This window comes from Sparus aurata, chromosome 21 (genome assembly GCF_900880675.1).
Source record: "Sparus aurata chromosome 21, fSpaAur1.1, whole genome shotgun sequence".
Lineage (NCBI taxonomy): Eukaryota > Metazoa > Chordata > Actinopteri > Spariformes > Sparidae > Sparus > Sparus aurata.
Genome location: NC_044207.1, coordinates 29,961,202 through 29,984,213, shown reverse-complemented (window position 1 = coordinate 29,984,213; position 23,012 = coordinate 29,961,202). Strand labels below are relative to the sequence as shown.

The 23,012-nt window shown below is 43.8% G+C and overlaps 2 protein-coding genes across 7 annotated transcripts in view; both read left to right on the top strand.

Annotated features, from left to right (window-relative positions):
• The window catches only part of dip2ca (disco-interacting protein 2 homolog Ca), a 179,505-nt gene that overhangs the window by 85,598 nt on the left and 70,895 nt on the right, over positions 1-23,012 (top strand). For 5 of the 6 annotated variants that reach the window (XM_030402170.1, XM_030402168.1, XM_030402167.1 and 2 more), the window contains exon 2: positions 14,290-14,361. In XM_030402170.1, the coding sequence (XP_030258030.1) occupies positions 14,290-14,361 (72 nt within the window). Of the gene's footprint in view, positions 1-5,306; positions 5,651-14,289; positions 14,362-23,012 lie in introns of those variants that run through there. The other variant, XM_030402171.1, reaches the window with a different exon arrangement.
• LOC115572265 (tripartite motif-containing protein 16-like) lies at positions 16,960-19,028 on the top strand. The gene has a single exon (XM_030402173.1). The coding sequence runs from the start codon at positions 16,960-16,962 to the stop codon at positions 18,631-18,633; it is 1,674 nt and encodes a 557-aa protein (XP_030258033.1). The 3' UTR covers positions 18,634-19,028.

Below are 23,012 nucleotides of genomic sequence, written 5' to 3'. Positions count from 1 at the left end.
GGTTATATCTTTAATCTTTTTCTTTCCACCTAAAGAGCTTTCAAGTGGTTTTTTTTTTCCTGGGTGCAGATGGCCCGAGGATGGATTTGGGGATTATTTGTCATCGTTGAGACCAAAGGAAAAAGGGGGGAAAAGGACAGCGGGCAGGCTGGAGGGAGAAAAGAGATTGGCTTTTATCTGGACGAGCTTGATTTTACCTTCACTGCCAACTTTTCCTGCCAATATCTGGCCTGCTGAAGCAAACGTATGAGAAACTGGAGCCCTGCCAGCTGCTGGGTTAGAGAAAGTTGGCTGACCGATAAAGAATCACAGCGAACAAACACGAGCAGTTCAAAACTCTGAATTTAACAACATCGCAATGTGTTAGAAAAGCAGTTATCACTAGTTTATGTTTATGAATGTCTACAAACAGTTCAACAGCACTATTAAAGGAACAGTTCAGCACAAAAAAAAAAGAAAAGTCAGTCATTATCTGCTCAAGTAGTGTCGTAGTCCACAAACAGTTCTTTAGCATTCTGCTAAACAACTGAAGCAGCTGGAGACTTGATTTAAAAAGTTTAGAAAAGCAGTCGAATGAAAGTGTAAATTGGCTTCGGCATTGTCGTTATTAAAGTCTTCGTGAAGCCCTGACATCCCAAACTGATTGTGTATCTGCGTCCCCTTCAGATGAGGTGCATGCTTTCAGCTAACGAGAGGTTTTAAATGACGTCTCTTGAAAATCAATTTGGGCTCAGGGCTTCCAGAGACTTGGATTAAGCCAGAGGAGCTGCCTTGAGCCATTTTATTATTTCGTTTTTTAAAAAACAAGACAGAACATACTTTGCTTCACCAAAGAATGTCGTCACGATATTGAAATTTCTTACTTCGGGTTAAAATATCCATGTTCGATACCACGGGCAGATAATGCGACGACACTGAGGGTGTAAAAACTCACAGATAACTATAATAAAGCTTGTGTACTGTGTGTTCAGCGGTGGGACAGTGTGGGCTCTACAGTGGTAAAAAGAAATCACCAGTGATCAGTTCTGTGTGGTCGGTGCTGGAGTTATTTGCTGCAGCATGACTCTGCAGTTTCTGTCAGTGAGAGCCGGAGCTGAGCGCAGGTGTCACTGCCTTCGTTACCTTGAGATTTCTCTTTAATGCAGTTCAGAGTGTTAAAACATTAAATATGTAAGAAGTCAGGCCTTGAGTTTGTTAGAGCACCTCACACTGGTACCGGACCTGCAGCACCATGTGCACACGGCTCATCAGGAGCTGACGGAGTGAGACTCCATGATGGGTTCAGTAGACGGTGAGCTCGGGGTCTTTCTCTCTTTGAGTTCTGGACTGAAACGAGATTTAAACTGTCGCATGCAAGTTTTCCTTCCTTTTGTAGTTCTCGTCTCACCTGTCGTCTTGCAGCAGCTCCTGTGACGGTAACACCTGATCAAAGGGTGGCGGTGGAGACTCAGGAACGCTGCGGTTCTGCATTTAATGTGGGTGTGTTCAAAGACAATACGACACACCAGAGCGTGACGCTACGATCAAAAAGCAACCAGAAGCTGCACTAGTTAGATCCCTAATGAGGCATTTACTGTTCAGTGCTCTCTTGGATCACATTGTTCGGTTCTGAGGTGAAGAGTTAGTGTGTCTGTGTGCTGGTTCTGATCCGCAGACAGAGTCCACATGAGAGAGAGAGAGAGAGGTGCTGCTGTGAAAGAGAATGAGTTTGTTTGTGTGATTTATGTGTTTGTCAGAGGTTTAACTGTCACCGTGTCAGCCCTCAAGGTAAATATCATCCTGCTGACTGACAAGTCTACCTGCAGCACAGGTGCAGGTGTGTGTGTGTGTGTGTGTGTGTGTGTGTGTGTGTGTGTGTAGCTGTGTGTGTGTGTTGGCTCAGTGGGACCGCAGCAGTATTGAGTATCAAAGGTTATCTTGTTCTATTTTAGGAATCTCTTCTGTAGGCAAATTGCTGCTGGCGGCAAGAACCGGACTGTTGGTCTCATTCACACACACACACACACACACACACACACACACACACACACACACACACACACACACACACACACACAATAATACTTACAAACTTTGAATGGAGACTTTATTACAGTCGGGGTGTTTTCTTCTTCTATTCTGGGAATCGCTGCAGCAGAGTCTGTGCTCATCTGTGAAGATTATCTCACTGTGTGTACATTTTATAAACTTCTGTTCGACACAGAGATTATTTTTTGGGGCAATGTTACAAAACACAGTTAAAACGATCCCATAGACTTTGTGTAGAGGGAACCAGAGCGATGCTAACATCCAGGTTAGCCTACGAAAACACGTCATAGTCAGTTTTGTAAATCTGTGTTTTTCGCCAGAACGCCCTACTAGGTTTCCAAAACTAGGACGAGAAAGCTTGAAACAGGACATGAACAGTGTGACGTTACGCTAATCATCGACTGTGAGAACGACCTGCTGTGGTTACAAAAGGTTCTGCTGTAATTGAAGACGTTCTGATGTGTTTTTGTCAAACAGTCATCCTGATCAAACAGCTGCAAAAACATTCTTTTATTAGCCTCAGATGAACTTTTAAAGATGATTTCATTGATTCTCCACGATGAGCTGATTATATTCCGGCAGCGTGATGTGATGTTATGAAAGATCCATTAAAATTCCCGCGATGAACGAGAGTCATTAAACGTCCTTTCATGTAACTCCCCCCGCCTGTGAGAATCCTCGTCAAAGAGCAGCTTTCTGAATTGGACTGTAGCGGACACATGACGCTCAGCCCGGGTGATCTGCCGGAACATCTGACCCCCCGTGACCCAAAGAGACGGTCCGCTCACAATCACAAGACCGACCAGCGAGACGCGGGACTTTCCTCGGACATGTAGGTCAGATTGTTGAAGCTCAGCGTTGTGAGAAAAACGTCCTCCTGGGACGGAAAGAGACGAGCGAGCCTCGGCCCCGAGTTTCCCCTCGCCGTCTGTTTTCACTTCAAACTGCAGGAAATGAAATCACTGTGGAGATTTGTTTGACTGCTGGATGATGTTTATGTGTTATATTATGGTTGTAATCCAGTCACATTGTTAGTTGACAGAGTTTCAGATCCGTGTGTGTGTGTGTGTGTGTTTGATACCTGGGTCATTCAGTGTGATGATCTCAGTTTTTCTGTTTTCTAATCGTGGGAATATTCTGTCACGTTTGACCATCAGGGAGTAATCGCCATCACATCGAGCAGCTCCACAGAGATCCACCCGGGTGGGAAGGATTTTAAAGAGGCATTGCAAGAAGTATTGGAGTGTGTTGTGAGGAGGCCGTCGGTCGCTGATCTATAAGAGCTGTTAAAGTGAGACGTTATGATCCGGGTGACATTTTGGCTCTCGGTGATGTTGACTGTGGTGTCTGTCTGCACTTCACAGACAGCAGCTGGCGAGCAGATGTGTCGGGTTTTCTTTTTGATGAAGTTTGTCGTCGGTGGCGCTCGTCTCTTAAAGGGACAGTGTGTAACGATTTAAGTAATTTATTAACTCAAATCAACGTCTTCGTTCATAAGTAAGTCCTCATTGGTGTACAATTACCTCTGCCAACAATCTGACTTATCCTCCTGAGTGAAGAATTACCTATCTGAGTATACATAGCACGGGCAAACTCTATGGAGGCCGCCATGTCTTTCCGGTTTTAAAAAACTATGGACTGCCGAGAGGGACATTAAGCACTACGTGGTACTACGTAGTGAGGCTAAACACGTTTTCACTCAGAGCTAGCTTGACTGCGGAACTGAGAGGGAACCTCTAGTTTTATAGCCTTAATAACTAACTACATCTTTACCTCATTACTTGAATCAGTAGAAATACTCGACGCTGTTGGGAAAGAGTCCATATATTGAAAATGAGTTTCTTGTCCGTCAGGGCCACCGTAGCTTCCGGAACGTCTCCAACGTCTTCAGAACGGGAGGGGTGAGCAAAGGAGTGTTGCAGCGTAGAACCTCACAGCTAGATGGCGCTAAATACTTGATATATTACACACTGTCCCTTTAACTTCTTCTTCTTCTGTTTAATGCAACAAACAAGGAAATGTAAAAGTCACAAGAAAGATCGAGGTGTTAAAACATTACACGTAAGAAGTTTTGCAGTTAAATGTGTTGTAATTTGGAATCGTGCTCAGTCACAGCGAGGTTGAATGATCCGTGGTTTTGAATTGTAGTTTCTTAAATGCTTGTCGTTTGTTAAAGTGTAACTGCATTGATATTACGCGAGCTGCAGCTGTCGTTTATTATAATAATCAAGTTTTCTAACGATTAATCCTGTAGTCAAATAGGAAATACTTTTGCTGATGAGTTGCTGCTTGTTCAAGGATCGAGATTCAAGGTTCAAGTCTTTATTGTCATTCTGTAGAACAATAGATATAAGTAGTAATACAAAAATCTAGATTAAAAGAGCAAACAAAGGAGTGAATCTCCTGCGTCTGTGGAGAGTTACTGTCAGTCTGTATGTATCTTCACTGAGAGGTCGTGAGGTTCAGCTGCTGACTGTTGAAAAGTTAATTTGCAGTCAAATGAAATGCAAACATTTCTGCGCCACACAGTCTGTGGAACTCAGCTTCAGTCGTCTCTGTCGGCCGGAGCTGGAAAACCGGCTAAAACGAACGTAAACAAGGTGGAAAAGTGTTTTTACGAGCTGTGATTATTGTTTGTCTGTCCAGATAATCATGTTGTCACCAAGTTTTCATATCGTGTCATTATTAAACTAATAGCTACACAATCTGTCACAGAGGAGGTGCTGACTCGCAGCTTCAGTTAATATGAATAAAGATGTAAAAAACTCAGATAATCATCACAATGTTCATTTAATCCAAGTTGCCCCCCTTTTGTTGGCTGTTATCGCCATAGTGACCACTAAGATGGGTGTTCCCGAGGGTCAGAGGGCGTGTGTGTGTGTGTGTGTGTGTGTGGGCGTCTGTGTGTGTGCGTGTGTGTGTGTGTGTTGTGTGTGTGTGTGTGTGTGTGTGTGTCCTCTCTCTCACCTCACTGTGAAGTCGGCCGACAAACAAACCGATTTGTTTGTTTTGCTGATGTCGACCTGCAGCAGGTTTGGGCAGGCAGGTTGGACTGTACCAACTGAGGGGAGACGGGGGTGAGGGGGGTGTGTGATGTTTACATTCACACACTCAGGCAGACACACACACACACACTCAGGCAGACACACACACACACACACACACTGAACAAGGTGAAAAGTAGTTCCTTCCTAGCTTGAAAAAGGCAAATAAATGGTGCAGTAACTGCCGGCCAATCCGCTGCTGCAAAGTATGTGTGTGCGTGTGTGTGTGTGTGTGTGTGTCTCCACAACAAAGGCAGCATCAGTAGCTAAATGTCAGCAGACACCTTCAGCCTTTTGTCTGTGCGGAGGAGGTTGACCTGCTCCTCTTCGAAACTAATAAGCTGCTTGTCTTTTTTGTGTGTGTGTGTTAATTGAGAGAGAGAGTGTGTGTGTGTGTGTGTGTGTTAGGGTGTGTGTGCGCATGTGAGTGTGTGTGTGAGAGCTGCCAATGGGGGGATAAGCAACCAGTGTTTTCACACGCGGAGCTGTGTGGAGGAGCACAGACGAGGACGGAGCGGTGGCATGAAGCCGGAGGCTGCTGTGTGCTTCATTCCTGCTGCCTGTTAGCATTATGCTCGGTGAGTTAATGCTGTGTTTCCAGGTGTGTGTGTGTGTGTGTGTGATATCTGGATCTAATGAGTATAATTGTAGAAGTGTTTCACAGCTCTTTGGCTTCACCTTGTTTGTGTTTTTCAGTGATGGAATTGAAGGACTGAGTGTGGATTTTAGGTTTCCTTAAATTGCACAACTTTTAAATGAACTTTGGTGAAAGTTAGCATTTAGTTTGCGAGCTAGTTGTTCCAGCAGCACTGCAGACGTCAGTGGTACCACGACACACTATCAGAAGTATAAGACGTTGCGTGGTCTCCCTGCAGCTCGTCCTGTCTGTGTGAATCCTGCTTCACCATGATGTGACGATGTGACGATGTGATGAGTCACGTTGTGCTTAAGACAAATTCTGCTGATCGCGTCTTCTGTGGCCATTATATCCAAGTAAAGTGGGTTACCTGATTCACTTTGCACTAATGTGATTTTCAGCCGCTCCGGTAGAAACAAAGACTGTATTGTGCGTGTACTGTATAACAGAGTGAAGGCCCACATGGAGGTGAGGAGCAGGTGCTCCCCTCAGAGACTCCATTAGATTCTATATTTAAACAGCACAGAGAGCTTTACGGGCACTCCACATCCATTTCTCTCACGCCTTTTTGTTGTCAGTGAGCTTTGTTCATTCATTCATCTCACGTCAGAGTGTTTGTGATTGGGAGTTTCAGACTTGAATATAGCATTTGCGCCAAATGTATGGCTCTGATTCATCCTGCTAGAGAAAACAAATGACCATGAATGCATCATTTAAGCCCAAATTTGATAGATATGTTATTTTTTTCACACTATTTGAATATTTGGATCCTCAACCTCTGTAGTCATGCAACTGTCAAGATGACACTCACGCGTCTTTAACGTGGGACTTTTTCCCGTCGCGACCTTGTGAACTGCAGCTTCATGCAGTGTCACGTCTGTGAGTTGGTGGAGAGATGACGGGCTGACAAACGTCTGATGAAACAGATGTGTTAACAGCTGTTTTAGAGCCTTTGCTGGATGAAATGATTTGATATGAAAAGCACACGTTGCGTTCAACCTGCGGACTCTAAAACACAAACCTGTCATGGAGTTGGACTGTGACGTCTGCATGTCAGTGACAGGAACAGCAGTTGTGGTGTTTTTGAAACTTGAAGCTCAGTATGTTTTAGAATTATCAGTAAAATAACAGTTTAATGCCACTAATTATTATTTTACGTCTCGTTGTGATGAACTCGACTCCGTCAGTCTGCACTTTAATGAACTGACTCCACTAATGAAGCCGCACGTTTCACACAAATTCATTTCCTCGCTCGTCTCATGTGGCTGAACACAAACTGTGATGGGGAGTTTCCACCCAGACCTCCTCACTGTGTGTGTGTGTGTGTGTGTGTGTGTGTGTGTGTGTGTGTGTGTGTGTGTGTAATGGTTTAACTGGAGCTGAAGCCGCCACCGCTAGCTCTGTTTTTTCCACAGGGTGCAACTGTAAATCATTTAAACTGCACCTCCTGAAATCCAACTTACATACATGTATAATTGATTTAAGCTGTGAGGAAAAAAAAAAAAACTGTTATAAACTCTTCTCTCAAATTTTTATGACAACCGGAGGAGGAAATGTGTTATTTGAACACTTTGGACAAGTCGTGTGCTGCCGTTTGTCGAGCCGTATAAGTGCTCAGATGGGAGATGTTGTTAGCGTTAGCATTAGCATTTGTGGTGGTTTTCTTTTCTTTTTTCCGGTTGCAAAACAAGTAGAAGAGAAACAAAGACAAAAAGCTCTCATCATTCTGCTGTTTGGGGAAAATGTCATAACTCCAAATGTCAAAGGAGGAACACCGAAACCATGGACCGCACTGACATCACCTGTGTTTTCATCTGACCGCGCTGAAACTTAAAACCGTGTAATGCAAAGTTGAACTGTATGGTGACAAACAGGCCTGATGTGCCTGCATGTGAGCTGCTTCCTACCTGTGTGGAGGTGAGTTTCAGTCCTGACTCAGCGTGTTGTTACTGCAAACACCTGCTGCCTCCAACTGCACACAGTCACTCTGTGTGTGTGTGTGTGTGTGTGTGTGTGTGTGTGTGTGTGTGTGTGTGTGTGTGTGTGTGTGTGTCCTCATTCCCCGGGGGAGTCCTTGGGCGTTTCCTCTTGGCTCAGCTGTGTGTGAATGTGTGTTTGTGTGTGTGTGTTTATGGATGCAAAGCTCGGTGTGTGTTTGACTTCCTCTCTCCGTTCTCTCAGTGAGCCGATGATGTCACCGATCACAGCCTGCAGTTTTGCTAATAACAGCGTTTAATGAAAAACTGTAGAAGCCCAGGTTAAATGGAAATGATTTCAGTGTGTTTTGTTTTCTGTAAATTTCACCTGAAGGTCTAAACGTTTTAGCTCAATCAGCTCGTAGAGGCAGATCAGTGAACTGTCGACGTTCCTGTTGGTGAGAAAGTAGATTTTTGTGTCTCGTTCCCAACTCGTCGGATACTGAAGCTTTCAGAACACGGCCGACCTGATTCACAATCCCAACAATCAGTGTTTAACGAGCTGGGAAACCCAAAACAAATGTATGAAGGTGGAACTAACAAGAGCTTTAATGATAGTAAATATGCTCGTGATGATATTTTTGTAAAATTAAAGGCACTAAATTTAACCTCTGTCTCTCTCTGTGAGGTTTTATCAATAAAAATCCCTTCAGCCTTTTTTTAATTTCCTTTCATTGATACACAAACGTTTCTGCTTCAGCCAAGTGTAACAATGCTAAATAGATATATTTGTATTTATTTCTCTGGACTCCCTAAATGTCCAACAGTTTGGTTTGTGACTTAATACTGTGAGCGTCACATCACATGCTTCATCCTTTTCCTTTCAGTTTGTGCATCTGCCCTTTAAAAGCACAGACAGTTGCATGCAGGCTGCTTATAATAAAGACGTCCTGCTGCCGTCCGTCATGTGTCTCTTGGCAGCTCAGTGGATGTGACGTTTGTTCCGCCCCGCAGAGGATTGTGGGTCAGAAAAGCCAGAAAAAGCAATGCTAACTTTTGAGATGGGATGTGCGGGGACGTGATGTTCTTCAGGCAGATGATAGTACGAGTGTTTGAACTCGGCCCTGAGCTGTGGGAGTCTTGTTGGTATTCTGGGTTTGATTGCATTTGTTTTTGTATTTGCCTGTACATGCACAGTGCTGCTGCTGCTGTTCTGTCTTTAGTTTTCCTTCTATAATCTCGTATTCCTGCATCTGTAATAGAGAAATATATATGCCAGACAGACAGACAGACAGACAGGTGGGCATGTCCAGCATCCAGAGTCACATGACTGAAATCTCCCTCTTCTTTCTTCACCTCCTCTCTTCCTGGTAACCATCTTTTCTCTTTCTTCTGCAGTTCTTTCCCCACTGCTCTGTTTCTCTTCATGCCATTGTCCTCTCTCGGTCTCTCTCATCTCTCTCTCTCTCTCTCTCTTCTCTCTCTCTCTCTCCCTCTCTCTCTCGCGCTCTCTCTCTCTTCTCTCTCTGCTTTGTAGCAGTGTGGAAATCATAACATCAACTCTGTTTCCTTTTTAGGTGCTGGATAGATTCAAACACTCCTCTCTCTCTCTCTCTACTTCTTTTTTTTGATCAATGTCATCTTTCCCCTGCTCGTCATCTCTCTGTCTGTCTGTCTCGCTCTCTCTTCTGTCTGTCTGTCGCTCTCTCTCTTTCTGTCTCTCTGTCTGTCTCTCTCTGTCTGTCTGCTCTGTCTCTCTCTGTCTGTCTGTCTCTCTCTCTCTCTGCCTGTCTCTCTGTCTGTCTCTCTCTCTCTGTCTGTCTCTCTGTCTGTCTCTCTGTCTCTCTCTGTCTGTCTCTCTCTCTGTCTCCCCCTCACCCCTGCCTTCTACTGTATATGGTCATGGAGTCTCAGCCCTGCTGTGTGTGCACAGACGGACTCTCTCGGTCTCTCTGTCGCTGTGGGAGGTGATTTAGAACAGTTGCACACTGAGGCTGCATATTTGTGCATTTTGTGGCCAAAAGTATGTGGACAACCTGAACTTTGTCTTAATTCAAAAGCCATGGGAATTCATCTGCTGCCAGAACAGCCTCAGCTCTCCTCCAGTGTCCACAAGAGCATCAGTGAGGTTCAACACCGATGAGATCTGGTTGGGATCCAGTTCATCCCAAAGGTGTTGGATGAGGGTTGAGGGTCAAATTCTTCCACGCCAAACTGGGAAAAACATTTCTTTACATAGCTGTCTTTGTGCTCGAGGACAAACAGACTGTTGAAATGAAATGGAAGCACAGAAAAGTGTCTGAAATATCAGTTTATGCTCTAGTTTTGATTAGGGGTGGGTATTGGCAAGAACCTCACGATACGATACGTATCACGATACTTTGGTCACGATACGATACGTATCACGATATCACGATATTGCGATATAAATAAAGATGAAAACACAAGTACCTGTATATGTACATCAGATGATATTGATCAGAGGACAAATTGAGTCAAAACTATTTCATTCAAAACAGCCTCTCCATTTTATTAATTCCCTTGAAATTCCCGGGCAGTAATATTCTCTTTGTCCAGCTCGTTGTTCTTGCTATCTCTCTTAACTATGAAGCCAAAGTGCTTCCAAACGTAAACTTTAATTGCGGAGGCGTTGTTAACTTGCCATCCATTTTGCAAAGACCTCAGCCACTCTCTCTACTACAGAAATACACCCACCGCACAGCAGAGTCGCTCTTCGGCGATATATCGATATTTGGAGTTGAAAAATTGATATTGTATTGGGCGGCAAAGTATCGCGATATATTGCTGTATCGATATTTTTGCACCCCTAGTTTTGATATTTGCTTCGACTGGAATTAAGCCCGCTGACACACTGAACTAGGACTGGAGGAGGCGACACAACTGTCGAGCTTCTTGGCTGTCTGGACCCTTAAAGGCCAAAAGAAAGTCATGAAATAGAGACCAGACGTAGGAGCGTCTGCATCGAATGGCCTGATGATGAAATTGAACTGTAGAATCTAACACATAAACTGACTTCAGTGTCAGTTACTCACATTTTTTCTCAGATTGACGGTCGAGTTATTACATCATCTGGAAGTCATGACATCATCAGTTGCTATAGTGACTTCAGCAGCACCCAGTGTGAGCGCATGAAGGAGAGATTTGTGTGTGTGTGTGTGTGTGTGTGTGTGTGTGTGTGTGTGTGTGTGTGTGTGTGTGTGTGTGTGTGTGTGTGTGTGTGTGTGTGTGTGTGTGTGTGTGTGTGTTTGGTCGGGGGGGTTAAGAGCAGACGAGCTTGACGTCAGAGCAGAGAGTCACACAGAGAGCAGCCTGCAGTGTGTGAACTATATGTGTGATTGTCAATAATTCATAGGAGGGTCAGAGTGAGTTCACACAGCTGCTGCATCAGAACTGCACACTGAGCTTTACTCTGATACTCTGAGATACCTGGAGACGAATCACTCTGAACTCTGCGTCTGGGGTCATTAATACGTTTTAATCTTTCAGAATAATTTAGATTTGATTTGTTGTATTCTGTCGCTGATTGTCTTTCTGAGCTCAGGACAGTTTGTCTGAAAGTGTTTCCTCTTGTAGCTCATGTTTCCAGCAGTATCTTAAATTATATGTTTTTATCTTCCGTCTGGGCCAAACCTTAATTTGGAGTTTGATGTCTGATGTCTCGTGTGTGTGTGTGTTTGTGTGTGTGTGTGTGTCGCCTTCGACAGTCATACTCAGAATTAAATCAAGAATCCATTAAATCCTGCAAACTGTCACAACAAATAACGTGTGTTGTCGTTTCATTTAGTCGACCTGAAGACGTGAGCACGGAGAATACAGGTAGAAATCCAGAAATGTAAAATCTTGATTTCATTTGACAGTGTTGTGTTGCTCCTGAGCAGCCTGACTGACCGCCTGTCTCACTGACTGACTGTTTGACTGACAGACTGACTGCCTGCCCGTCTCGCTGTCTGATTGGACGGCGATTACCAGCAGAGAGCTGCTACAGTATCCAACAGGAGAGCTCGCTGACTGACACGTTCATTTCACTTTGACTCGCTGATAAAAATCCCAATTAAGTGAAGAAGATGGCTGGTAGCCGTGTGTGTGTGTGTGTGTGTGTGTGTGTGTGTGTGTGTGTGTGTGTGTGTGTGTGTGTGTGTGTGTGTGCCACTATAAAAAGTTAAAGACAAGGTCAGGCCTCCCTTGTTTCTCCCTCAGTGTCTCTATTTCTCTTTCAAACTGACTCATTTTGCCAGTTTCTCTCTCTCTCTGCAGGGAGGTTAGCTCCCCTACCAGAGATGCTAATTATTGCCATGTGCTTTGCCTTCACGCTACCAGAATCTCACACACACACACACACACACACACACACACACACACACACACAGCTGAGCTGCCATCGTCACCAGTGACGTCCGTGCCCACAGTGTGTTTCTTGATCCGAGCCAGTTAGTCACATGTATGTGTGTTTAAGACGGATTTGTCAAGTCTGCCGCACGGACAGCTTTCTCCGTGTTCCACAAATCCGCTGCAGATTTAGCGTCACTCAGGTCCGTTTCACTGCGTGAGTCAGGCGACGACGCGCTGCACGCCGACTTCCTCTGCATCTCTAAACTCTTTAAACTCAGTCATCCTCCAGTCACAGAAATACTTCCACAGCTCATTAGTTGTCTGTGTGAAAGAACAACATTTGTCACTTATGAGACAGTTTAAATCCGCCCTTTAAATATCCAGAACAATAATTTAAAGATTTAGTTGGTCTAAAGGTCAACACGTGCAAATAAATACCAACTAATTTACAAATCACACAGATTACAGGCAGATTATCTTCTTTTCTTCTTCTCCTCCTTCCTTTCCTCCTCAGTTTGCCTCCTTATCGTCTGAGCATCTCCCTCTAATACGTCCATCTTTATAGTGTCTCTGCTTCCACCCACCTGCCATCACCGGTTTGAAAGACACGTTATAAACTACATTACCCACGTCACCCCTCTCTCTCTCTCCTCTGCCTTGCTTTCACACTCAACAGTTGTAGAATATGTCTCCTGAACTCCAGTTCCCATGATGCTCCTCTACTCTCCTCTTAAGCTGAGGCCTTATAGAGCTCAACAGTGAGGTTCCGGAGGTGAAAATGCCATTCATATTCTGCATATAGATTTTGATTATTGGCCATAATGTCGTAACCATCCAAAGTAGAGTAACCACGAGATATCAGATTGTCAAACGATGATATATGATCCTGTAGAAGTCACAAGTCCGTATGATATCAATCTTGTTTTGAGAAAAACATGTTTTATTTGTGATGTCATGGAGAAGTACTACACTACCCACAATCCTATAGTGTAACAGCGACGTCTCTGATTGGTGGAGCTCGCTGTTACCATGGAAATGTTTACCAAACCCGCAAATTTCATGTTAGCTAGTTACTTCTAACACTGAACTCTACGATCGTGATTTCACTTTCTGACCTGCTGCGTTCATTTAGTGATGAGGAGAAGAGTTTATTAAGGGTTCGGTAAACATTTCCATGGTAACAGCGAGCTCCACCAATCAGAGACGTCGCTGTTACATTCGCAATGGTTTATGGGATGAGTAGTTCCTTTACTCTTAAGATAATTATGTACACAGTTCACTAGCTTTTTTCTCCGTTTTCCCAAATTTTTTTTGCGCTGAATTAAATGTTTTATGGTCACGATTCATCTCCTAGCTGATTGGCCTAAAACTCTTTATATAAGGATTTTAAGAAACGTCAATGGGGTAAATGAATGGCAAATTCACTCCCAGAACCGGAGCCGTTAAAAAAGTGGGCGGTCACTGTTGAGCTGTATTTCACTCATGAAGTATTTGCCGGTAACGTCTCGTGGTTGTTGTTCTGCTTCGCTGAACGCTCGGTGGGGTTGAATGAATTCAGACTCTGTCGATCAAACTCGAGCACCCAGCTGATGTTTATTTACTCTTCAGTGATTTCTCAAAAAAAAACAAAAAAAAAACCTTCTCTGTAAATGTGATAAACTCCACCCGCCTGGTAAAACACAACAGCAACAGTTGTTCTAAAAGATCTATTGGATTCAGATGTGCTTTGTGCTGCCAGCACATCTGCTGATTGCACTGTAGGGAGGCTCGGTGAGATCAGTCAGCAGGTTCTGAGGTGGTTCTTTGTACCGTGACAGGTGAATTAAGTGCATCTGCAGTACTTTGAGTTTCAAATGTATGCACACACACACACACACACCCACACTGCAGCATCTGTTCCTGGTTGAGTGGAGAAAATGACTAAGCATAATGCGATAAGTCAAACAGCGTTCTCTCTCGCTGCTTTGTGTTTTGTTTTGTTTTTTTGACGGCTTTGCTTGCAGCTTTCTTTCGTGGTGCCGCCTTATTGTTTCTCTGTTGTTTGTTTCGCTTTATTCAGCTGGGAGCTGTTTCATCTACAGATAAAAAAATAAAAAAAACCACAAACTCTGGCCTCAGATATTTGCTTTCCACGCTTGAATATATTAGATAAACTTTGCAGAAAAGTTCTGTGGGCGCTGGAAAAAATGTACATTAATGATGACGGACAAGCTTTGGTCTAAACCGTGACTTTGCAGGCTTTAGTTTTAAATAAACAAAGTTATTCTGAAGAATATAGGAAGTAAATGTCTCTTCTCTCTCTTTTCTCTGGCAGGTGATATCACACAGAAGGGCTATGAGAAGAAGCGATCCAAGCTGATCGGAGCCTTCTTCCCTCAAACACCAGGTAAATCCGACCTTTCATTCAGCGCTTTTAATAAATATGATGCAATGTGTCGTGTTCTCAGAGCAGCTTTTAGAAATATTAAGCATTAAAAATCAAAATGAGAAGAAATTTCCTTAAGAATCTCAAGAAAAGCAGAGTCGAGGCAACGGAAAATGTGACAAAGTTTCTAATAAACAACATAGAAACTAGACTGAGACTGAGTAGAGAGTATACCTCCTTCCCATAACAAACTCATTAAATTATTCCCTGTGTGTGGTTTGTCTCAGTGGTGTTGCCGTACCTCAGTCTTGGCAAACATCCAAGATGTGGGGGATGAACACGAGGGTGTGACGACCTTTTTAACGTTCACATTCTCAGTGAAACTGTCAACAGTCGGACTGTGAAACAAGTTAATCTGGGATGGGAAAATCTGAGTTCTGAGCAGGAATGAACCAAATTGATCTGAAGGCACATTTGATTAAATTTGTGTTCAGATAAAATGCAAAGATGTTTTTTCTCTGTGTGAATGAATCCTAACAGGAGGACTGCAGACTAAAAGAGCCGAACAGGATTCTTTGGTAGAAACTCCCCCGCCTGCGCTCGCTCACTCCGGCTGCTTTGTAAACCTATAAAAGTGTTTAACCAGTGAACAGGACACAGGGAAAAGACACTTTCTACTCTTTGCTAAAAGGCCAGAACAAAGAACATTCAGGAGATTTATGTGTTTGTTTCACACAGAGAGAATGTGTTTTTATGAAGCAGGGACTTGGTTTCACTGCAGGCAGTTGCCCATTTATTTATTTAGATGTTTTTGTCTGATAGATTCCCAATATGTGCTGTCAGGGGTTTTATTTCCCTCCATCTAGTGTATGTGATGATTCTGATCTCGGTACATTTAATAAATCATCACCAGTCGGGTTGTTTTTTTTGTAATGAACCACAGATGGATGTTGTTGAGTTCAACCACAAAGGATCTAAAAGTCCATTTTGCATCAGACTGACTGCTGAGGATGGGACCAGAGCGTCACTGGAGACACACTGGCACTGCCAGAGCTATTACTGGAATACATAGTCTGTGTGTGTGTGTGTGTGTGTGTGTGTGTGTGTGCGTGCATGTGTGGGGTGGGGGTATGTCAGGAAGTGCATTATGGGAAGGAATGAGGGGTGTGGGAAGGAGAAAATGTGTGGTATTCACATCCAGGCCCAGTGGGGGGTCGTCCCCAGTTCGCTATGGGGGGCTGGATGACACACACTCCTCTGCACACACACACACACACACACACACACACACACACACACACACACACACACACACCTAACAACACAATACTCCCTTTCACACACTCACACACACACAGCAGTGTGATGTGTTTCAGCTCTGAGGCCTGTTAATCCGCGCTGCTCGCTCCACAGTCAGGCTGATAACGTTTGATTCAAGCGTTTAAAACTGTTCAAAGAAATGGATTATCCTCATCTATCCAGATTTACATGGTTCCACATTATAGATTAGGCTTCGCTCACTCGATGTAGCGATAGGAAGGAACCTTTTCACCGCCATCTTGGAAGTCATACTTGAGTAAAAGTAAAGATCTCCTGAAAATATTACTTTGGTAAAAGTGAAAGTCACACATAAGATCTACATATCAAAAGTAGAAGTAAAAGATGAGTTATATATCATTGTATGTGCATATGTACAGGTGCTTTTTCAATTAATAAGCAATTGTTTATCGCAACATTGCAACTGTTGTTTATATGTCTTTTGTTAATGGTGAATAAATACTGTGTAGTTCATCCATAAACATTATTCTAATGCTCATTATACAGTCACATCTGATGCACATCGAGACTGTGACTCTTTCTTTCTAAAAACAACATTTTCAAAAACCCTGTCCAGAAGTCGGAAGAACGGAAATAAACCACCCTTCAGTTATTCAACAAATAGTTTCTGAAATCTGTCCCGAGTGTAGCCTCTTCCCAGACAAATCAATCAATTATCCAAATCCATGAGTCCAAATCAAGACACACCTTGTCGGTTGGGTTCGGCATTTCTCGAATTGACAACAACATTCCCAGATAAAGTCCGCCTCTGCTCGGAACACAGACCGGTTGGTTTGCTAAAGTTTTTCATGATATTCCCGGAGGCTAAGTCATCAGGGTAAGGTTGGCAGAATGCAGCTGAACGCTTTTTGAATACCAGAGTCGTTTGATAACTCTCTCAAGATAACAGCGTCATTAACTACACCCAACCCTTAGAGGTCGTTGATGGCTGAGGATCATCCCCAGGTTGTCAAATGCAGATGCTTTGGGTTGGTGGCTCGCCAAGGCTCGGGTTGGCAATCCACCAAAACAGAATGCGGGTGTATGAGAACCTGGGGATGATGCTCAACCATCAACTGTCTTTATCCAGAATCTCTGATGCCCAGGAATGCCCAGATTCCAGTAATGCACCAAACCTGAATGATCAGACCTTACAATAAACCAAACTTCCTCCTCAAAGCCACTCCTCTTTCTGGAATGAAGTTCATCCTGCAGATCCCTCCCTCCCCGAGAGAGAGTTAAACTACTCGAGCCATTTCTTATCTCTCAGTCATCAGACACCTGTTCTCCTCAGAAGGCAACATGGCACAAGGGATTAAACTCGAACGAGCAAGATTCTGCTGCTTGATCTGTCGGGATCTGCTGAATGACCCGGTGACTGTTCCTTGTAGTCACAGTTACTGCATGAGCTGCATCAAGGAGCACTTGGACAAAGAGGATTATGAGGGCATCTACAGCTGCCCTCAGTGTGCACAGACTTTCACACAGAGGCCTGTCCTGATGAGAAATGATATGTTAGCGTTCGTAGTGGAGGAGCTGAAGAAGACGGAAGTCCAAGCTGCTCCTGCTGATCTCTGCTATGCCGGACCGGAAGATGTGGCCTGTGATGTCTGCCGTGGGAAAAAACTGAAAGCCGTCAAGTCCTGTCTGCAGTGTTTCGCTTCTTACTGCGAAGAACACATCCAAACTCACTATGAGGTCGGTCCGTTGAAGAAACACAAGCTGGTGGAAGCATCTGCAAAGATCCAGGAGAGCATCTGCACTCGCCATCAAGAAGTGATGAAGTTGTTCTGCCGCACCGATCAGTGTTGCATCTGCTATCTCTGCTCCAAGGACGACCATAAAGGCCACGACAAAGTCTCAGCTGCCGCGGAAAGGGGTGAGAAGCAGAGAGAGCTCGGACTGACTCGGAAGAAAATCCAGCAGAGGATCCAGGAGAAAGAGAAAGATGTGAGGTTGTTTCTGCAAGAGGAAGATTCTGTCAACCGCTCTGCCGAGAACGCCCTGAAGAACACGGAGAAGATCTTCTTGGAGCTGCTCCGCATCATTGAGGAAAGAGTCGCCGATATCAAGGAGAAGATCAAATCTCGGCAGAAAAGCGAAGCGGGTCGGTTCAGAAAGGTTCGGGAGAAGGTGGAGCAGGAGATCGCCGGGCTGAGGAGGAAAGAAGCCGAGCTGGAGAAGCTCTCACACACAGAGGATCACACTTATTTCCTGTTGAATTATTCCTCACTGACACGTCTCAGTAAATCTCAAGACCCGCCCAGCGTCACGGTCCGCCGCATGCGGCACTTTGAGAAGGTTACGGTGGCGCTGACAGAGGCCAAAGATAAACTGCAGCTGGTTTTTGGGGACGAATGTGCAAATATCTTAAGGACGATAACCGGAACTGATCTTACACCATCAAATCCCTTCAGAGAGCCCACGACCAGGCCTGACTTCTTACAGTACGCACGACAGATCACACTGGATGAAAACACCGCAAACACACATCTGTTGTTATCGAAGGAGAACAGAAAGGTGGCGTTCACGAGTAACGAACAGGAATATGCTGGTCATCCAGAAAGGTTTGCGTTCTCCTGGCAGGTCCTGAGTAGAGAGAGTCTGACAGATCGCTGTTACTGGGAGGTGGAGCGCAGCGGGAAAGGAGTTCTGGTCGCGGTCGCATACAAGACCATCAGCAGAGCAGGGAACTTCAGACAAGGTGTGTTTGGACTCAATGAAAACTCATGGGCCTTGGATTGTTTCCAGAACTCCTGTGAGTTCAGACACAACAACAAGAAAACCTCCATCCCAGGCATGTGGTCCTCCAGAGTCGGAGTGTTCCTGGATCACAGTGCAGGTATTCTGTCCTTCTACAGCGTCTCTGAAACCATGACTCTCCTCCACAGAGTCCAGACCACATTCACTCAGCCTCTCTATGCTGGACTCTGGCTGTCGGATGGAGCTTCTGCTTTGTTGAGCAAGCTGAGGTAGACAGGAGTCACAATCACACAGGGATGAAGTCTTGTGACAACTTTGACAAGGATTTTAAACTTAAAAGGACGAGATCGTCCAAAAAAAAAGAGAATTCAGTGACCCTATGTGGATGGAAAGTTTGATATAGTTTATATTTCTGGAGCTTCACAGGAAAACAGTGTCGCAGCATTTTCCTAAACAACTGAAGTGGCTGTGTGTGTAAAGTAAACTGCGTAAGAAACAGTGCTTGAAACCGTGTTTGACTATTGGTGGAGGTCTGACCACGCTAATCACTGTTGACGTAAACAGTCAGTGTATCACATGTTATGAAGTCACTGTATTTTTTTGTCTATAAACCGTCTTCTGTTTGGTAGCTGTTAAACTGTAAAATATCATGTTCCATTACTTAACTAACAGGAATTTACCTTTTGAAGTAGATTGATATAAAAGACTCTGTGTTTGTTATCTTCTGTCTGTAGTTTGAGGATATCTACATGTCAACACTTTTATTTTATGGATCTGATATTTTTATGAATAATTCTTGAGACTTGTGCACTTTGGTAGTAATTATTAGCAACTTTCTTGCATTTGAAGTCATGTTAAAAGTTCATTCATTCAAGTTTTACGTTAAGATGAACTGTAAATGTATATATATTTTATAATGTCTGCTGTGTGGCGACTGAGAGCCTTCCTCTCTTACTTACATAAGTATCCAATAGGAATTCATTCACTGGCATTTTCGCTGTAATTGGTCCAGAACCTAATTGCGAGCTTCTTTCCTGGAAACTGGATCAGAATTTACATTTACAGCCTGTTTCACAGACTTCTGAGTCCAACTCAAGTCTGCTGATAATGGCAGAACTGTTCCCTTGATGTTTTAATACCCACATTTTGAACCTCAGCTGTATAAAAGCCACTTCCTCGTGCCACATTCTGGTTGATTTTGATTGACAAGCGTGCGTTCAGAATCGATGGCACTCCTGCGCGGTGGCTTGATGATGCTCACCGAGTTGGCACTAACGCTGTGACTCATCATTCTTATCGAACAGGAAAAGAAAAGAACACAAACTGTGCGACCAGCTGGTGACACAGGTCATCATCACCGCATAAACATCGCGGCTCACTTCTGAAGTCACCGGAGCGATGAAACAATCCGTGTGAAAGAATTAAAATGACACTCGGCCTCAAGTGCCTTAACCAGTCTTATGAGTTACCTGTGAATGCAGCTGATGTTTCCAGATCCACAGTTTGTTTGTGATCATGAGACCGATGAGTCGATCTTTAACCTTGAACTACGTCTTGCTGCCCAGATGAGATCGACCGTCTCTTTCACTGTGCCGCGTTTCTCCCCTCTGAGAGCGCTTGTTCATCTCTTATTCAACAGAGGCTGCGAGCCGCGTGGTGCGAACTCCTCGTATGATTAATTCAGGCCTTTGTTAGCTTTTCTTTGATGTGGGAACACTCTGCAGACCTTCAGCTATACACCGAGAACAGTGGAGACTCTGGAGATTTTCACGTTCTTACAGCTACATCCATACTGTCATCACCCTGAGGATGTTTATTTTCTAATTGTCAGATTTGTATCTTTTTCGCTCGCCTGCATAAACTTCTGTACATTTGTTAACCTCTTTCTGTCTTAAGATGAATGTTTTGTGAAGATTTAATGTGAGCATGTGTTTTTATATGCTGTGTAAACTACCCAATCGTCTCACTTGAGTCAAAGGAAAGAAATCGTATCAGACTTTGGTGACAGAGTCATCCATGTGGACAGTACTTGAGAAAATGTCTTAAAGTATCTGCTTTTAAATGTACTTTACCCTCTGAGTCCCAAGCCCACCAGCGGGCTCAAAATACCACTTATTTTTAAATGAAACAGGCCGGAGAAGACGGGAGAATTTCATGACATGTCATCAACCTCGCATTGATTGCCATGTCTTCTTTGAAAATTTGCAGAAATTAAACCGTTTACTCTATCTAAATTCTGTAAAAAACAAATAATTCTACGCTTCTTACTGCTTTCGGGAAGCCCTGAATGACGGACATACGCCGAGTATACACGCCTCAAGAATTCTTTGAATTTTACGTCATATGGCATTGTCTTGCAGGCGTAACATTTCTGCTCAGAGCCGCTCAGCACCAACGAGGAGGCTCTATATGCCTGCTCTCAGTGCCTTACAAAACTTGTTTCAGGTCAAATTTAACAACTTATTTTTCCTTTGTTCCTTAGGCCTGGGAGTACCTGAAAATGTGGTGTATACACTAATTCCTTATTTTTTCAATTTTTAAGAAAGATAATATCACAGAAATTCAATTTCCGTTTTTCTTTTTTCTAATGATTTGTAGCTTTTAAATTCTGGTACACTGCATGAAGACATGATTGGGTTACATCAGCCTATAGCCACTGTTGTCCTGAATCTATAGAGGTGCAGCAAAATGAGACCACAGTGAGTAAAAAGGTGACAGAAGCAAAAAATGGCCAGAAACTGCTTGGGATTCTGAGGGTTAAGCATCAACAGAAGTAAAAGCAACTTATACGTATTTACTACTTTGGCTCAGATGCAACATGCAATAAAGTTTCTTCTTATTTGTGTTAAATATTGTATTTTCTTTGAGTGCAGTAACCCGTCTGGGAGCTGCAGTCTGTGTTGTTTTGTGTTACTTTAGGTGGTGTTGGTCGCTGTCAGTGTTCATCCATCAGTTTGTTAGCGTCTTCCTACCTGCAGTGTTTGACAGAAGGTGGATGAATGAGACGCCTGCATTGATTTCCTTTAAGGTTTCGCTGTCTGTGCGGTCTCCTCCCGTCCGGGTCCGTGCTGGTTGTATCAGGTGGATGGAGTGTTTCTGGGGATTAACATGCTGTCAGATGGATGATTTATCTGTCACATCTCAGCTACCTGCTCTTAATTCCCAGCAGTCGCAGTATTGGTATGTTAGAAACCTCGCCCCTTCTGACACCGAGGAATTTAAAGACAAACAATTACGAATACTTCCAGGCATGAAGCAAGTGTGCTCACATGAAGAGTTCATGCAGGAAGCCGTGCAGGTGCACCACTGGAAGATTTATGAGTCGATATGCCTTGAAACACGATGACTCAACAACTCGTCTGTTCACTGGATTTTTCATTTTAATTTTTTAGTTTAGTCTGGCTGTCTGTACTCTTTCTGTTCTGTCAGATACAGCAGCCAGGTCACTTTCCCCTGTGGGACCGAGGTTTGCACGAGAAGTGATTTGTTTTTCAGATGTCAGACACTTTATTTGTCATTGTGGTCGAACAATTACACTTCGTTTGGTAGCTCTCAGAGACCAGAAGCAATAAAGATACCTGAATCTGACCAAACAACGTCAGTTTGACAAGATTTGATGTTATATAAAGTTAATAACAGTCCAAAAGTCGAAATAAGTGAACTGTTTGCCATCAAGCTTTATTTTGAAAGTCTCAGCGGATGTTGCATATCACATGAGAACCTACAGGAGGAGGTGATATCAATTTATCATCGATTATCTTCTTAATTACATTTCAGTGAATATCAGTGATTATTATACAAGTGTATTTCACTGTCATACTTTTTGAAGAGGTTTGTTAAATTAGAGATAATTTCATCAGTAGACATTGTTTTATTAGATTGTGTCTTTTCTCTAATAAAGAAGTAGAATAAGAGGATTAGAGGAAGAATACAGTGTCGTCGGGGTTGAAGTGACGTGACCTACAAAACATTACTTGACAGTTGCTTCAGACTCGGTCACGTGTCTGATATGAAGGTTATTGCACCTTCGATATTTGTACCAACTGGCGAGGCCGTGCGTCCAACACTTCCATCCCTAGAAACTTCAAACCAATTCAACCAATTCTACATTTTTTCTAAAACTGAGTAAATGAACAAACAGATGAATAAAAGAGAGCTACCTGCAGACAAGAGAAATTGAGTCAGAAGTGAGGAGAGGGAAAGAAAAGATTTTTAAGAGCGAGTAGAAGGAGTCAGGAGGGGAGAATCCATCACAGACTCCCCAGAGGAAACAGGAAAGCGAGGTATTTCCCAGACCTGTCATTTATTTCCCGCGCTGGGCTGGCGGTCTTTATATGGTCGGCTAATCAACTTTTAGCTTTTTCTCCTGAGCGGCGGCGGCGATGCTCCGAGCTGCACTGAGAGCTCTAATGAAGACAGACGAGGGTGGAAGTGTGAAGCCGAGATGGATTCTCGTAGATCAGCGGCTGTGGAGCGGCCCGAGCTGTCAGCGTCGGGGTGGTTGTTATCATCAGACGTATTGATCGCTGTGTGGGGAGGTTGTTTTCTTTGTGTTCGTGCAGACGTACGTGTGTGTCTGCATCTACATCACGTGGCCGGTTTCATCCAGAGAAATCTCTCTTTAGATCTTTGTGGTTATTTTCTGTTGTATA

Coding starts and splice junctions, on each gene's coding strand:
- LOC115572265 (XM_030402173.1), top strand. CDS start 16,960: ATGGCACAAGGGATTAAACTCGAACGAGCAAGATTCTGCTGCTTGATC.